At 41.7% G+C, this 17,285-nt stretch overlaps 1 protein-coding gene across 1 annotated transcript in view; it reads right to left on the minus strand.

Annotated features, from left to right (window-relative positions):
* LOC118362880 (codanin-1) overlaps positions 1-17,285 on the minus strand; it is a 44,271-nt gene that overhangs the window by 20,715 nt on the left and 6,271 nt on the right. The window contains exons 2-7 of the mRNA XM_052485228.1: positions 17,074-17,135; positions 10,111-10,213; positions 9,245-9,330; positions 8,506-8,606; positions 5,473-5,543; positions 5,073-5,180 (exon numbers count right to left, since the gene is read on the minus strand). Of these exons, the coding sequence (XP_052341188.1) occupies positions 5,073-5,180; positions 5,473-5,543; positions 8,506-8,606; positions 9,245-9,330; positions 10,111-10,213; positions 17,074-17,135 (531 nt within the window). The remainder of the gene's footprint in view (positions 1-5,072; positions 5,181-5,472; positions 5,544-8,505; positions 8,607-9,244; positions 9,331-10,110; positions 10,214-17,073; positions 17,136-17,285) is intronic.

Raw genomic sequence — 17,285 nt, forward strand, 5'->3', positions numbered from 1 at the left:
TTTAAATCTCAGTTGGTACACTCACTATTTGATCAATAGTAATTACTCTAGTATCCCTATGGTGCCACTAGTGCCAATGACATCTATAGTGCCACCAATTCGTCTGGTGCACCCATCTAAGGCTGCAGTGACTTTATATTCATATAAGATCTACATGACACATTTCATGGCCCCATGTCCATCGGTTCAGTTCTTATAGCCCTGGTGTGATATGGTGCAATCTAGTGGTGTACCGTTGCCGACTTTGAATGCAGCACCTTATAATTCTAAAATTCATTAGAGGCTAATTCATGGAGTCTATATACCAAATCTTGAGTCAATCTGACTTAAAAACATGTTGCTGCATTCACATATGGCTCCATTGTACCTATAGGTGTACTATAGCAAATAGGATAATGCTAAAAATATTTTTGAAATAACATTTTTCAAAAGTATTTGTAGCATTAGCATATTTGTAGCATTAGCATATGTGCTAACATGCATCTATAGGCACAAAGGTTTCAAAAACCATTAAAGACTGGTGTAATGAGTCTAAATACAATATCTGAAGTGATTCTGACATTTTTCATGAGGATAAGGTAAATGCAGATGATTTTGAGCATTAGTGTTACACATGCAAAGAATGAGTTGTTAAAATCTTTTAGGGCTAGGCATCCAGCTAGTGGGACAACTTCCGGTGAATCTGGAGGGCGCGCAATTCTAATAAATAATCATAAAAAGTATGGATTTGAAACATTTAGGTACATATAAGTGTCTTATTTTGGTTGAAAGCTAAAATTCTTGTTAATCTAACTACACTGTCCGATTTACAGTAGCTATTACATCGAAAACATGCCATGCGACGGCGCCCCACATCAAAATATATTTCCATCGGCACAGGTTTCATAAATTCACAAATAGCGATTAAAATATTCACTTACTTTTTGAAAATCTTCCTCTGATTTTTCATCCAAAGGGTCCCATATTAACATGTATTGTCATTTTGTTAGATAAAATCATTTTTTATATCCCAAAAAGTCTGTTTAGTTGGCGCCATCGATTTGAGTAATCCACTCGTTCAACATGCAAAGGAATCCGAAAATCTACCCCTAAACTTTGTTTCAACAAGTCAAAATAAGTTTCTATTTACTTCTCAGATACCCTATAATGTAATCAAACTATAATATTGCTTACGGAAAGACGTATGTTCAATAGGAAACTGGTTTTAGCAGGTGTGTCCTGTCTTCATGGCGCACAAACACGAATTTCCAAGACTGTATCCCTGTACTAAAACTGATATTTCTTATTCATTTTTGAAGTTACAAGCCTAAAACCTTGAACATAGACTGCTGACGTTCCTGTGGAAGCCATAGGAATTGCATCCAGGGAGCTAATTTTCAATATGAACTTATACTTGCCATTCTAAGAGGATGGTCTCTCAACAATAACAAAAAATTCCAGTTGTTTTTTCTTTGGATTTTCTCCTACCATATCTATGGTGTTATATTCTCTTACATTATTTGAACATTTCCACAAACTTCAAAGTGTTTTATTTCCAATGGTACCAATTATAGGCTTCTGAGCAGCAGACAGTTTACTTTGGGCATGTCATTCAGGCAGAAATTGAGAAAAAAAAGGGTCCTAGCCCTAAGAAGTTTTAATAATTTCCGTGTTTTTTGAAATATCAATACCAAATTCAGTATGGTTCATTTTAGGGATGGCCATGATAGCAATGATACGTTTCAAGTTGATAAGCCACTGTGGAGTTGATTTACATTGTTTTAAATGGACAAGGGAAATTAGATTTTTAATTTGTCAATAACTTTTGTTTGTTTTGGCCAATCCCTTAGCTTTTGAACTAAATGAAGACATGTACAATAGGCCTACATTCCACATTTGGTGTGTACATTCAGCAAATTGTAGCATATTAGTGCATGTGCTAATATGCACCTACTGGTATAGTGTGGACATCTTTGAATGCATCAACGTAGGGACTATTATGACCAAAAACCAAATTTGCAGTGAATCTGACTTTTAGTCCATGAGAAGATTCTTTATACTTATTTTAAGCATTAGCGTAACAAAAGTAAATTGTTAATAGTTTCCTTATTTTTTAGGATATCAATGCCAGACTTGGTACATCATGGTAATGTCTCTGACGAACTTAAACGGTTTCAAGTTGATAGGCCATTGTGGAGTGGATTTACAAATGACTTAAATGGACACATAAATCAGATTTATCAATAACTCAGCCATTCTTTACTCATGGCCTCTAGTTTCTGTGTGCTTCACTGTGAACCCTGAATGACCTGTATTGTAGTTGAGATTACATTAAAAGTACAAGTAATCCATGCTGTTTAATGTTCTGCACAGATTATTATAACAACTGTGAAGATCTCCACAGACCTGCAACCTTTGCATACTATCTTGAACATGCACACTTTCTATGATTACAGAAGAAGATCTTTATAGTTACAGGAACCTCAATAAGTGGCTCTGGATGTGTTACTAATTTTAAGGTTGAATAAATACTGTCACATTAGTTTGTAAAATAGCCTAACTTTAGGCTATTAACTGTATTACAAAAGTTATATTTGTAATACAAATATCAACATTTAAAGGAGCTGTATCTAATGCTTAGATAGTTTAATCTGAGGCACAAGCTTAATCCTATTCTTGAAATTATATTTTTGGTTTAGTTGGAGACGTGAATCCAACATATAATTTGTTAACTTGTGGACAAGTTAATAGGCAAAAGTGCATTGCAAAAGTGATATTGAATTGTGTTTTGTTGTCCCCACAACCAAATATCAACATTTGAAGGAATTGCATATTTTGTACCATTGACTTCGTCTGACTTTAATTCCAGTTTATCAACCATTTAATAATTGATATGTTGAAATAACTGTTCCATCTCAATCAAAAATATAAGTTAAAGATCATGACAAAATCAAATCAAACTTTATTTAAACACACTTTAAATAAAGTTTTGTAGATGACTTTGCAAATTCTATAACAATAATAATATTTAGAATATTAATAATAAAAGGCTAAATATAGGCCTAAATTGATGATATATGGCATATAAAGTATGCTTAAATTTGTTCTGTTAAACCCATCTCTTGAAATTACTTTGATAACAACAGTGAATCTATTTAGTTATTTAGAGAACGCTCAATAATCATTCTCACGATAACAAATTGGTATTAGTCAGTGACATATTCTAAAGCTAAGTAGAGCTTAACTTTTCCGGATGAAAATCGTGCCAAAGTAAACTGCCTCTTACTCAGACCCAGAAGCTAGGATATGCATATAATTGGTAGATTTGGATAGAAAACTCTAAAGTTTCTAAAACTGTTAGAATAATGTCTGAATAGAACAGAACTGATTTGGCAGGCTAAACCCCGAGGACAAACCATCCAGGGAAGAAAACAAATTACGGTCATAGGATTTCCCAATAGTTTACAATGGGAAACCCTATTTATGAGGAACCTGGTTGCAGTTCCTATGGCTTCCACTAGATGTCAATAGTCTTTAGAAATTGGTTGATGTTTTTCTTTTGAGAAATGAAGAAGTACCAATTCATTCCATCTGTCACTCTGAAGTTCCCTACTATTTAGGTACTCGTGCACATTGTTTTTATCCGGTATTAGAAAAAGTTTATCCCATCTTAAATTTTATCGATTATTTACATTTTAGGATAACTGAAGTTGGATTAGGAACGTTGTTTGAAATGTGTTGGACTAAGTTTACAGGTAACTTATTAGATACTTTGTAGTCATGTTGGGCGAGTTGGAACCGGTGTATTTCTGAATCACACAAGCCAAATAAATGGACATTTTGGGGATATAAAGAAGGAATTTATCAAACAAAACGATCATTCGTTGTGTCTCTGAGACATTTGGGATTACAAAAAGAAGAGGATCTTCAAAGGTAAGGCATTTATTATATCGTTATTTCTGACTTTTGTGTCGCACCTGCCTGGTTGAAAAATGATTTTCATGTGATAAACGCATGGTCTGCTTTCGCCGTAAAGCCTTTTTGAAATCTGACACAGCAGCTGGATTAACAAGAAGTTAAGCTTTATTTTGATGTACTACACTTATATTTTCGTGAATGTTGAATATTGATATTCCTGTAATTTGAATTTGGCGCTCTGCAATTTCACTGGATGTTGTCAAATCAATCCCGCTAAAGGGATTGGCGCGTGAAGGGATCACTAAGAGGTTAAAATCCTGGATGAGAGACCAAATGCATAGCTGTAGATAGATCACCTGATCAGCTTTCTGATAGTGGATATAACGTTGAAGATCTGATGTTGTTTCAAATGTACAAATTGAACAAGGTTGAATTTGATAAAAGTTATGACTATGTTGAAAATCCTGTGGTTGAAATTTTACCCTCAAAACAACAGTTGATGACTTTTTGCAAATCCAATGTATTTTCCACCTAGATTCCATGTCTCAATATGTGGACAAATTACGTTGAAACAACATTGAGTGTGTGTGTGTGTGTGTGTGTGTGTGTGTGTGTGTGTGTGTGTGTGTGTGTGTGTGTGTGTGTGTGTGTGTGTGTGTGTGTGTGTGTGTGTGTGTGTGTGTGTGTGTGTGTGTGTGTGTGTGTGTGTGCATGTCAGTTTGTCTCCTCCAGTGTGTCTGTCTCCTCTACCGTGTCTGTCTCCTCTACCGTGTCTGTCTCCTCTACCGTGTCTGTCTCCTCTACCGTGTCTGTCTCCTCTACCGTGTCTGTCTCCTCCAGTGTGTCTGTCTCCTCCAGTGTGTCTGTCTTCTCCAGTGTGTCTGTCTCCTCCAGTGTGTGTGTGTGTGTGTTTTACAGGAGGCTGCTGAGGGGAGGACGGCTTATAATAATGGCTGGAATGGAGTGAATGGAATGGTATCAAACACATGGAAACCATGTTTATCATGTTTGATGAGTTCGATACCATTTCATTTATTCCATTCCAGCCATTACTATGAGCTCGTCCTGCCCATTTAAGGTGCCATCAATATCCTGTGGTGTGTGTGCAAAGTCTGTGTGTTTCCTCCAGTGTGTCTCCTTCAGTGTCTCTTCCCATCTCTCTCTGTTAGACTCACCAAAGCCACAAAATGCAGCAGGTTCATGCCAGGTTTGTTGGCCTTGGTGTCGGCCAGCGAGAGGAGCGATGACAGCTTGAAGCCCACGGCATTGCCCGCGTAGCCACCCTGCGGGACAGGGAGGAGGATAAACAGGTAGTGGTGAAATAAAGCCATTATCCCACCTTAGCCATCGTCATATCAGACGGATAAGGAGTGAGGGAGAGAGGAGAGATGGGGGGGAGGAAAGAATGAGACAGATGTCACAGATTGATGGACAGAGAGAGAGAGACCGACTGAGTGAGTGAGAGAGTGAGTGATTGAGGAGAGAGAGAAAGAGAGGAAGAGAGAGTGAGGATAGATAAATAGAAAGGGGTGGGGTGGGGGGAGGGAGTGAGAGATAATGGCATCGTTGATTTACAGCGTTCATGATGTTTCCAGCCTGCAGGACCAGGTGGAGGATGGCGTGTAGTTCCTCACAAGTCATCAGCTCTACAGAGAGAGAGAGAGGAGAGAGGGGTCAATACAAACCCATAGCTCACAGAGCATTCAGCAGCAACCTCCATCAGATCTGGGTTTCAAATACTTCAAAAATCGATTCAAATACTTTACCTGTGCCTCGTTGACCTTGCCTGGCTAACTAATAAAAAAGTTCAAAAACTGCAAACCCCGCCCATCTGGCACTCCAGGCAGACTCAAGCAAACGTTCAAAGTATTTGGAAATACATATTTCAACCCAGGTCTGCCCCCCATCAAACACCATCTCTGTTTGGAATTAACTTCCACCATACACTTCCACTACAACTCAAGCTAGTTTTCAACTGAGGTATACAACTGTATGGAGATGATGTCATAATTCCAGCATGACTGTAGGCCTATTGATATTTCAAATACTGTACAATACAGCTAGCTACTCATTAGGAGTAACGTCAGCCCACACCAAGAGTCTGGTTTCACAAGTAATCACAATCAGGAAGTAGCTTGTCTGTGACTTGACCTTTGTTTAAATAGCGAATGGACAACAGCATAACAAAATGCATCATATATGTATATGCACATCCTAGATCAAAAGCTATTCATGATGAGATGGAGTAAACACAAAAACCACCCACAAAATAACGACGGCTCATACCAACTTTTCCAACGTTGCATCAATGTGCAGAGCTGTGGTCGAGAGGATAACACTCCCGACACGTGTCACATAAGGCTCTGCACTGGAGATCAGGGCTCAGTCCCTTCTACCTGTGTTGTAAAAGCCCCAAATTCACTGAGAGGTGAAAATCTGTGTCAAGCCGTTTTATGAATCATTCAAAAACCCTGCGTCATGCCCTAAAAGGCCTCACAATGCAAATGATACAGCAGCCTGCACTCTCAAGACATGTTTAGCTTACTAAATGTATCAGGGCAAATAATTAGCTAAATTGGTGCGGCTCTTTAGGCACTACCAAGCTCATTTGAATGTATTAGCTACAGTAGCTGCATACCAACAAATCATGCATAGGCCCACCGTACTGCAATAAATGTCCACGACTTGCATATTTCAGAGCCCAAATTATAAAAACAAGTTGACTGTGGATCATATGGATGGTTTCAGACGCAGAGCTTAATGGAAACCCTACAGCATAATAACACTGACACACCGCGGCACCATCAGCACAGTCTGTTTTGTCCTTTGCAATCATTAACCATTAACCAGATTTGGTTTACTATCCCTACCCCTGAAAAATTCTCCAGGTGCATCCATCCATGTCTCTATATATCTGTAAATACAGTATGTAGCTCAGTATCTTTCTATCTCCGTATCTCTGTATTTACATGTCTGTTCATTGCAGACATGAACCCCCATTTATGTCATTAACCTGAAAACATCCTCTGCATGAACCAGGGTTTGGGATCAAAATTATTTTTCAGACGATTACTTCTGAACAGAACCATTATTTATTTTGTTCCGTTCCACTGTTCTGACCAGAAAAATAAAGTTATGAACCGGTATGAACCCCCAAAAAGTACTGGTTTATATCATTTCTTTCTGTTCCTTTTTTTAACATTTAACTCGACATTAAATGACTTCACCAATCAGTGCGGATAGAGAAACTTGCTGTGGAGCAGGTAAGCAATTTGATCTGTATAAGAAAGTCGTTAAAAGAGCTAATTGAATTTTGTCATAATAGCATGGTTTAATCATAATGAAAGACAAACACACATACTGTGCTGCCAGTCACAGTGTAGGGTGCGAGACGCAACTGACATTTTGAGGGTGAGGAGAGAACGAGAGAGGATGGCGGAAGCTTGCCTTGAAGCGCTGGGCATCTTATGTTATGCATTATCTGTATTAGGTCCACAGAATTATACCTATGGAGCGGCTTCTATGGAGGAACTTTGAACTTTGAACTTTCCAAGTTGGTTTAAAGTTGGACCAGAGCAAACGTTAGCTAGAATTAAAAATGCGTCTTACTTTTTGTATCTAATCAATCCAATGTGAAACCTGATAACTATAGTATCCTTAACAAGCATTGAAAAAGTCTATCCATTCTCTAATTTAACATCTCTGCCTAATTTCTGAATTACGCTTGTAATGTCGTCAGTAGGCTACAGTAACCTATGCTTCAGAGGGGAGGGGCATGTAGCCTACACACACACGCACACCCACTGGCAAAGATTTACAGCTGGCAGGCAGACTCTGGAATACGTTTCTGAGTGACAGAATGAGGGCTTTGCATAGGAGCTTTGTTGCGATTTTTGTCGGACTGGAAGAAAATGCCCAGAACGTAAGATAATATTATTAACCTGTTCCCAATGCTTTCAAAATAACAGTTCTGTTACGGAACTGTCACACCCTGACCATAGAAAGCTGTTTATTCTCTTTGTTGGTTGGGTCGGGGTGTGATTTAGGGTGGGTTATCTAGGGGAATTGTATATCTATGCTGGCCTGATATGGTTCCCAATCAGAGGCAGCTGTTTATCGTTCTCTCTGATTGGGGATCATTTTTAGGTAGCCATTTCCCATTGTGCTTTGTGGGATCTTGTCTATGTATTGTTTCCTGTGAGCATTAGTCTAGCTTCACGTTTCGTTTGTTAGTTTTGTTCTTTTGTTCTTTGACGTTTTCATTTCCAAAATAAAGGATGGAAACATACCATGCTGCATCTTGGTCTACTCCTTATGACGAACGTGACAGGAACAGTATACAGCACTTTTGTTTGTTGGTTTGGGTTCTGTTCCTCAAATAATTTTGTTATTTTCCGTTTTTCTGTTCTGTTCTGCTGTTCTGCTGCTATCACTCATCTACTTTTTAAATCTGTCCAAATACAGCACCAGCTCATATAACACGCACGCACCCGCACATACACACTGGGTCCTTGTCACACCTCAGAGAAGTGACTCTGGGTCACCAGTCGACGATGTGTGGCAGCGCCAGTGGCCGATGGTGGGGCAGTGGTGTGTCATCATCATTACCTTTGGTGGCCACGCGGATGACATCGATCTCATGGCTCATCACAGAGCAGGACTGAAAGAACTCCGCACGCAGGACCATGGCCTCGATGCGCAACTCAAACCTGGCAGGGGCGACAGAGAACAGGGGGTGTCAGATTCACTGGCACAGGGCACAGAATAGTGCAATTTGCTATACAACTCCAGGCCCTCAGTCTCTGATCTGGTACTGATTTACACTTGGCCTTGATCAATTAACTACCAGGGAGAAAAACAGCAGTAGCTTAGCCCTTGAAGCAAAATAGAATAGACCTTATGTACAGTACCATATACTACACACCCTTTTATTTAATTGAAGTAAGTACTCAGTCAATTTCTCAAACCTGCATAATTTATGCAATAGCATATAACCATGCATTTTCCTTTGAGCAAATTCAATTGCAGAATGAACAGTTGTGGGTACCTGAAAAATACTAGCAAGGTAGGTAGACTCATGGCTGATTTGATTGATAAGTGAATCAAGATTTGATTGATTCATGCAGTAACAGGGACGGAGTGAGTTCAGAAATTGTCTCGGGCATTTCTAACACTAAGTTTTTCCTCGAGGCCCCCACACCGGCCCATTTATTTTGTTGAGGCCCTCTTTATTAGGTAAATAAGGATCCTTCTGCATCAAAAAAAGGCTAAAGATGGACCAGCATTTGTCCAAACTGCCCTATTGCCAATCCGTTTCTGAGCTGTAATACCAATGAGTGTAGCTTACCGAGGCACCTGGATCAACAGGTACATGAAGGAGTCTGCCAGGGTCAGTTTGCTGGAGTCCCCTTTGAACGCCCTCAGTTTCTTTACCTGTGGATACGACAATAAACATACAAACATGTTCCTGTGTGGCTCAGTTGGTAAAGCATGGCGCTTGCAAAGTCGGGATCATGGGTTTCGATTTCCACTGGGGCCACCCATGTACAAATGTATGCACACATGACTAACTGTAAGTCACTTTTGATGAAAGTGTAATAATATTATTCATTTTATTTTGTGCTCCAATAAGTGCAATCCATAAGAAACTAACCTCAACAACACAAATTTACCTTAAAAATGTGATGTACAAAGTAACTTAGAAAATGTCTGTCATTGAATTAAATCATTGAATGATCGTGCTCCATCCATTTGAGAATGATTTAAAGGTATTTATAAACTAGGTGGTTAGAGCCCTGAATGCTGATTAACTGATAACCGTGGTATATCAGACCGTATACCACGGGTATACCAAAACATGTGTTTTTACTGCTATGATTACATTGATAACCAGTTTAGATCAGTAATAAGGCACCACGGGGGTTTGTGGTATATGGCCAATATACCACGGCTAAGGGCTGTGTCCAGGCACTCCGCGATGTGTCTTGCCTAAGAACAGCCCTTAGCCATGATATATTGGCCATATACCACACCCCCTCGTGCCTTATTGCTTAATTATATCATAGACATAGAGGAAGCCTATGCAAGCTGGGCTGTGCTAGTATCCTATTCAAAAACTGTGGTGCATTGGTGCCTTGTTTGGCTGGTACATTGTGTGTGTGTGTTTTTCCCTCTCTCTCTCTCACTCTTTCTCCTTCACACACACACACACACCTCTTCAGACTCGGGCAGGAGTTTGAGCAGGTCTTTGAGGAGTTCAGCTCCGTACAGCTTGCCATTTCCCTGGCGAATGTCCTCAACGATGGAGTGATTGGACCTGGATGAGATGGACACAGTGATAACCGTTATAGTGCATTATGATGTGGTTATAATGCATGGCAAGATTTGTTATAAGCATGTACAGTATTATAGTATCTTATGAACATCTCATAAGGATCCTGACTGAATAAAAGCCATTTTGAGCCAGTTGACAATTTGGTGCAATGAGACTTAACACACTATAAGCCTTGTTCTAAGAGGCTCTTACGCACTCATAACAAGTTATAAGCATTATACCCGTTGGTCAAAGAAACATACCATATTATACACCTTATAATAGAACATCCTAAAGGCTCATACAAAACAAGTTATAAAGCCGGTACCACTTATGGCTTAAGTGGTACCGAAACAGTCAGTTCAGTTCATTGGTAAACCACACAGGCTCACACTCTCTGTTTGTACATAGCAGTAAATCCAGCCATTCCTCACACAGGCACTCCGATGTGTGAGCCTAATGCCCAGGCCTGATATGGATTTATGAGCCATGGGACTGGAGAATCCATTAATTGAAAGGGGTTCAGGGAAATGTGGTGGGAACCCGTGCAACTGCAACAACATGCCGCTAATTCAGTAAAAATGAATTCTGTGGAAATTTGTGTCATATCAAATTCGGGAGAGTCACTTAAAATATGATATTCTCATTGGAGATTAACTGAAAGGGGGAGAATGTATGTTTCAAATGTCTAGTTAGCTTAGTTAGCATTATCAATCTGCCTATTTTCTGCATTCAAGGTTCCCATCGACATGAATAACGAATAACATACTGTAAGTAGTTCGAGTTACTGTTAGCAACATGCTAGCTGAGAATGGCTGGAGGCAATGCTAGCCACTTGCAAAAAAAAATGGCGATATACTGTACTGCACTAGCGACTGTGTTACATAAGCGAAAGTGTCCAAATCCAATGTGGACAAGGTAGCGTTGATAGGTGCTCTTGTGATAAGATTCAAATGCTATGAAAATTACAGGGGGAGCCATGCAAAATGTCCTATGAGATCAGCCCTCTGGCCCCGTACACACTCTGATGTAAACTGATGTAAAACCGTTGTGATATAAGGGAGGGTTTCTCTGCACAACTGTGCAGACAAACTCTCCATTAGTATCACAAAAATATCAGTTCAATCACACCCATTGTGTCAAATGTGTTGTACAAGCTGAGTGTATACAGCACATGCTCTGTGCTGGCATGCAAATCCCGAACTACAACTCTCTCCCAGTCTACCACTCCACAGTGAGTTAGCATTAGCCACTCCAGACTGCTTATGTAATAGATACAGTAGGACATATTGCTAGCCAAAGCTATCGCCATCCTGTCGGGCTGAATCACCGCCTGGTACGGCAACCGCCTGGTACGGTAGCACGCAGGTATATCTCACTGGTCATCCCCAAAGCCAACATCTGCTTTGGTCGCCTTTCCTTCCAGTTCTCTGCTGACTGGAACGAATTACAAAAATCGCTGAAGTTGGAGACTTATATCTCCATCACTAACTTTAAACATCAGCTATCTGAGAAGCTAACCGATCGCTGTAGCTGTACACAGCCAATCCAATCTACCTACCTCATCCCCATAATTTACTTTTTTGCTCTTTTGCACACCAGTATTTCTACTTGCACATCATCATCTGCACATCTATCACTCCAGTGTTAATTTGCTAAATTGAAATTATTTCGCTACTATGGCTTATTTATTGCCTTACCTCCTCACACCATTTGCACACACTGTATATGGACTTTTTTTTCTATTGTTATTGACTGTACGTTTGTTTATTCCATGTGTAAAACTCTGTGTTGTTGTTTGTGTTTCACTGCTTTGCTTTATCTTGGCCAGGTCGCATAAAGCTAACTCTCTCTCCTCTGCTCTCATCCTTCTAGACCTATCGGCTGCCTTCGATACTGTGAACCATCAGATCCTCCTCTCCACCCTCTCCGAGTTGGGCATCTCCGGCGCGGCCCACGCTTGGATTGCGTCCTACCTGACAGGTCGCTCCTACCAGGTGGCGTGGCGAGAATCTGTCTCCTCACCACGCGCTCTCACCACTGGTGTCCCCCAGGGCTCTGTTCTAGGCCCTCTCCTATTCTCGCTATACACCAAGTCACTTGGCTCTGTCATAACCTCACATGGTCTCTCCTATCATTGCTATGCAGACGACACACAATTAATCTTCTCCTTTCCCCCTTCTGATGACCAGGTGGCGAATCGCATCTCTGCATGTCTGGCAGACATATCAGTGTGGATGACGGATCACCACCTCAAGCTGAACCTCGGCAAGACGGAGCTGCTCTTCCTCCCGGGAAGGACTGCCCGTTCCATGATCTCGCCATCACGGTTGACAACTCCATTGTGTCCTCCTCCCAGAGCGCTAAGAACCTTGGCGTGATCCTGGACAACACCCTGTCGTTCTCAACTAACATCAAGGCGGTGGCCCGTTCCTGTAGGTTCATGCTCTACAACATCCGCAGAGTACGACCCTGCCTCACACAGGAAGCGGCGCAGGTCCTAATCCAGGCACTTGTCATCTCCCGTCTGGATTACTGCAACTCGCTGTTGGCTGGGCTCCCTGCCTGTGCCATTAAACCCCTACAACTCATCCAGAACGCCGCAGCCCGTCTGGTGTTCAACCTTCCCAAGTTCTCTCACGTCACTCCGCTCTCTCCACTGGCTTCCAGTTGAAGCTCGCATCCGCTACAAGACCATGGTGCTTGCCTACGGAGCTGTGAGGGGAACGGCACCTCAGTACCTCCAGGCTCTGATCAGGCCCTACACCCAAACAAGGGCACTGCGTTCATCCACCTCTGGCCTGCTCGCCTCCCTACCACTGAGGAAGTACAGTTCCCGCTCAGCCCAGTCAAAACTGTTCGCTACTCTGGCCCCCCAATGGTGGAACAAACTCCCCCACGACGCCAGGACAGCGGAGTCAATCACCACCTTCTGGAGACACCTGAAACCCCACCTCTTTAAGGAATACCTAGGATAGGATAAAGTAATCCTTCTCACCCCCCCCCCCTTAAAAGATTTAGATGCACTATTGTAAAGTGGCTGTTCCACTGGATGTCATAAGGTGAATGCACCAATTTGTAAGTCGCTCTGGATAAGAGCGTCTGCTAAATGACTTAAATGTAATGTAATGTAATGCATTTGTAAAGGAGAACTTGTTCTCAACTGGCCTACCTGGTTAAATAAAGGTGAAATATATATATATATATATTTTAAATGCAACGCCCACAACCACAGGGCTCTTCATTGGGTGGTGCAGCCTGCACAACACATCACCGGGGGCAAACTACCTGCCCTCCAGGACACCTACAACACCCGATGTCACAGGAAGGCAAAAAAGATCATTGCTCTAGAGGAGATCTGCATGGAGGAATGGGCCAAAATACCAGCAACAGTATGTGAAAACCTTGTGAAGACTTACAGAAAACGTTTGACCTCTTGTCATTGCGAACAAAGGGTATATAACAAAGTATTGAGAAACTTTTGTTATTGACCAAATACTTATTTTCCACCATAATTTGCAAATAAATTCATAAGAAATCCTACAATGTGATTTTCTGATTTTTTTTTTTCATTTTGTCTCTCATAGTTGAAGTGTACCTATGATGAAAATTACAGGCCTCTCTCATCTTTTTAAGTGGGAGAACTTGCACAATTGGTGGCTGACTAAATACTTTTTTGCCCCACTGTAAATGAATTAAAATCCTACAATGTGATTTTCTGGATTTCTCTTTCTCATTTTGTCTGTCATAGTTGAAGTGAACCTATGATGAAAATTACCTATGATGAAAAAAGTATTTAGTCTGCCACCAATTGTGCAAGTTCTCCCATTTAAAAATATTAGAATATTTTTAAATGGGAGAATTTGCACAATTGGTGGCTGACGAAATACTTGTTTGCCCCACTGTATATACTGTATACTGTGTCCTTCACTATCTATTCTTTACTATCTATTGCATCTTAGCCGCTCTGTCACTGCTCATCCATATATGTTATACTTATACATTCTCATCCCATTCCTTTGCTAGATTGTGTGTATTAGGTTTTGTTGTGGAATTGTTAGATATGACCTGTTAGATACTGCTGCACTGTCGGATCTAGAAGCACAAGCATTTCACTACACTCACAATAACATCTGCTAACCATGTGTACGTGACCAATACAATTTGATTGGTGATTTGATTTGAACAATGTGGACGTTTTCTCCTGGATTATCAACCCAGATAATCTGAGGGTCAGTTTTGTGATGTTCCTGAAACCCTCTATGTACTTTGTGTGTGTGTGTGTGTGTGTGTGCGCACCTGCATGTGTGTATGTGTCCGTGTGTATATGTGAGTGTGTATTGTATGCCGTGCATTGCTCTTTCTGTGCGGATATCTTCAGTGCCAATACTAATATTCCTCTGTAAATGTAGGAATTAGTGCAAAGAAATTATATATATTTTTTTACATTACATTTACATTACATTTAAGTCATTTGGCAGACGCTCTTATCCAGAGCGACTTACAAATTGGTGCATTCACCTTATGACATCCAGTGGAACAGCCACTTTACAATAGTGCATCTAAATCTTTTAGGGGGGGTAAGAGGGATTACTTATCCTATCCTAGGTATTCCTTAAAGAGGTGGGGTTTCAGGTGTCTCCGGAAGGTGGTGATTGACTCCGCTGTCCTGGCGTCGTGAGGGAGTTTGTTCCACCATTGGGGGGCCAGAGCAGCGAACAGTTTTGACTGGGCTGAGCGGGAACTGTACTTCCTCAGTGGTAGGGAGGCGAGCAGGCCAGAGGTGGATGAACGCAGTGCCCTTGTTTGGGTGTAGGGCCTGATCAGAGCCTGGAGGTACTGAGGTGCCGTTCCCCTCACAGCTCCGTAGGCAAGCACCATGGTCTTGTAGCGGATGCGAGCTTCAACTGGAAGCCAGTGGAGAGAGCGGAGGAGCGGGGTGACGTGAGAGAACTTGGGAAGGTTGAACACCAGACGGGCTGCGGCGTTCTGGATGAGTTGTAGGGGTTTAATGGCACAGGCAGGGAGCCCAGCCAACAGCGAGTTGCAGTAATCCAGACGGGAGATGACAAGTGCCTGGATTAGGACCTGCGCCGCTTCCTGTGTGAGGCAGGGTCGTACTCTGCGGATGTTGTAGAGCATGAACCTACAGGAACGGGCCACCGCCTTGATGTTAGTTGAGAACGACAGGGTGTTGTCCAGGATCACGCCAAGGTTCGTACATAAAACAACTTTGCAGGAGCCTTTGAAGGACATGCACAGACAGCGATGCGGTAAGACCAGACTGTACTTCTTCTGCAGGCCGTCATGTTTCCACGCCATACTTATTAACTGTGTGTCTGAGCTGAGGAGAGCACTGCCAGTCACACACACACGGAATAATACAGTATATGCCCAGTCGGGCTGGATAGAGAAATACTTTGATTCGAAAACCAATTCTAGGGGTTTTTCAAAAGTACTACTGCATAAAGCATGGGAAAAAGCATGGAAAAACATCCCCACAGCATGATGCTGCCACCACCATGCTTCACTGTTGAGATGGTATTCTCCGGGTGATGCGTTTTCCTTGATGGCCATTTTTTATTTATTTTAGTCTCATCTGACCAGAGTACATTCTTCCATATGTTTGGGGAGTCTCTCACACGCCTTTTGGCGAACACCAAAAATGATTGCTTATTGTTTTCTTTAAGCAATGGCTTTTTTTCTGGCCACTCTTCCGTAAAGCCCAGCTCTGTGGTGAGTACGGCTTAAAGTGGTCCTATGGACAGATACTCCAATCTCTGCTGTGGAGCTTGCAGCTCCTTCAGGGTTATCTTTGGTCTCTTTGTTGCCTCTCTGATTAATGCCCTCCTTGCCTGGTCTGTGAGTTTTGGTGGGCGGCCCTCTCTTGGCAGGTTTGTTGTGGTGCCATATTCTTTACATTTTTTAATAATGGATTTAATGTTGCGCCGTTGGGTGTTCAAAGTTTCAGATATTTTTTGATAACCCAACCCTGATCTGTACTTCTCCACAACTTTGTCCCTGACCTGTTTGGAGAGCTCCTTGGTCTTCATGGTGTCGCTTGCTTGGTGGTGCCCCTTTTTTCCATTTCACTTCACCAATTTGGACTATTTTATGTATGTCCATTACATGAAATCCAAATAAAAATCCATTTAAATTACAGGTTGTAATGCAACAAAATAGGAAAAATGCCAAGTGGAACAACAAACACAACAGGCACAGACAGTACAAACTAGTTGTACTGTAACTTGCCTCGCCCCTCTATTGAAATACCCTAACCCAGTGGTTGTCAATCCTGGTCCTGGGGACCCAAAGGGGTGCAAATGTTGTTTTTTGCCTAAGCAAAATCAACTCATCAAGCTTTGATGATTTGAATCAGGTGTGTAGTGCTGTGGCAAAAAAACAAGTGCACGCCTTTGGATCCTTAGGAACTGGGTTAAGAACCACTACCCTAACAGATTGACAACTCTACAGGGGCGGCAGGTAGCCTAGCGGTTAGAGAGATAGGCCAGTAATCAAAACGTTGCTGGTTTGAATCCCCAAGCCGACTAGGTGAAAAATCTGCTGATGTGCCTTGAGCAAGGCACTTAACCCAAATTAACCCACTTAACCCAAGTTGCTCTGGATAAGAGCCTCTGCTAAATGACTAAAATGTAAATACAGCAAACACCATAATTACGACATGCACGCACACGTGACCTTATCCTCTAGCGTGCCGGACTAAGGAGGATACCACTTAAAACAAGTTACACAACGGTGTCGTGTTTCACACAAGGCGTCTCGTTTCTCTCCCTCAGGCCGATCGGTGGAATTGTATCCCCGCTTTATGTAAGCTAATCTAACAAAACAGGAGGAAGACTTACTTCTTGAACTGCCTGAGGAAAATGCCCACGTTCATGCCCCGCTTGGAGTCCAGAATGCTGATCTGAGAACAGTAGAAAGAGAAGAACACGATTCGGTACAGGAGGATCATGTGGGAATGATTGTGATGCGAGATTAGTGTTGTAAAGGTACAGGTAATTTACCAACGTTACCGGGATCAATAATGTTGGTACATAACAGGTGACTATCTACA

This window comes from Oncorhynchus keta, chromosome 29, assembly GCF_023373465.1.
Source record: "Oncorhynchus keta strain PuntledgeMale-10-30-2019 chromosome 29, Oket_V2, whole genome shotgun sequence".
NCBI lineage: Eukaryota > Metazoa > Chordata > Actinopteri > Salmoniformes > Salmonidae > Oncorhynchus > Oncorhynchus keta.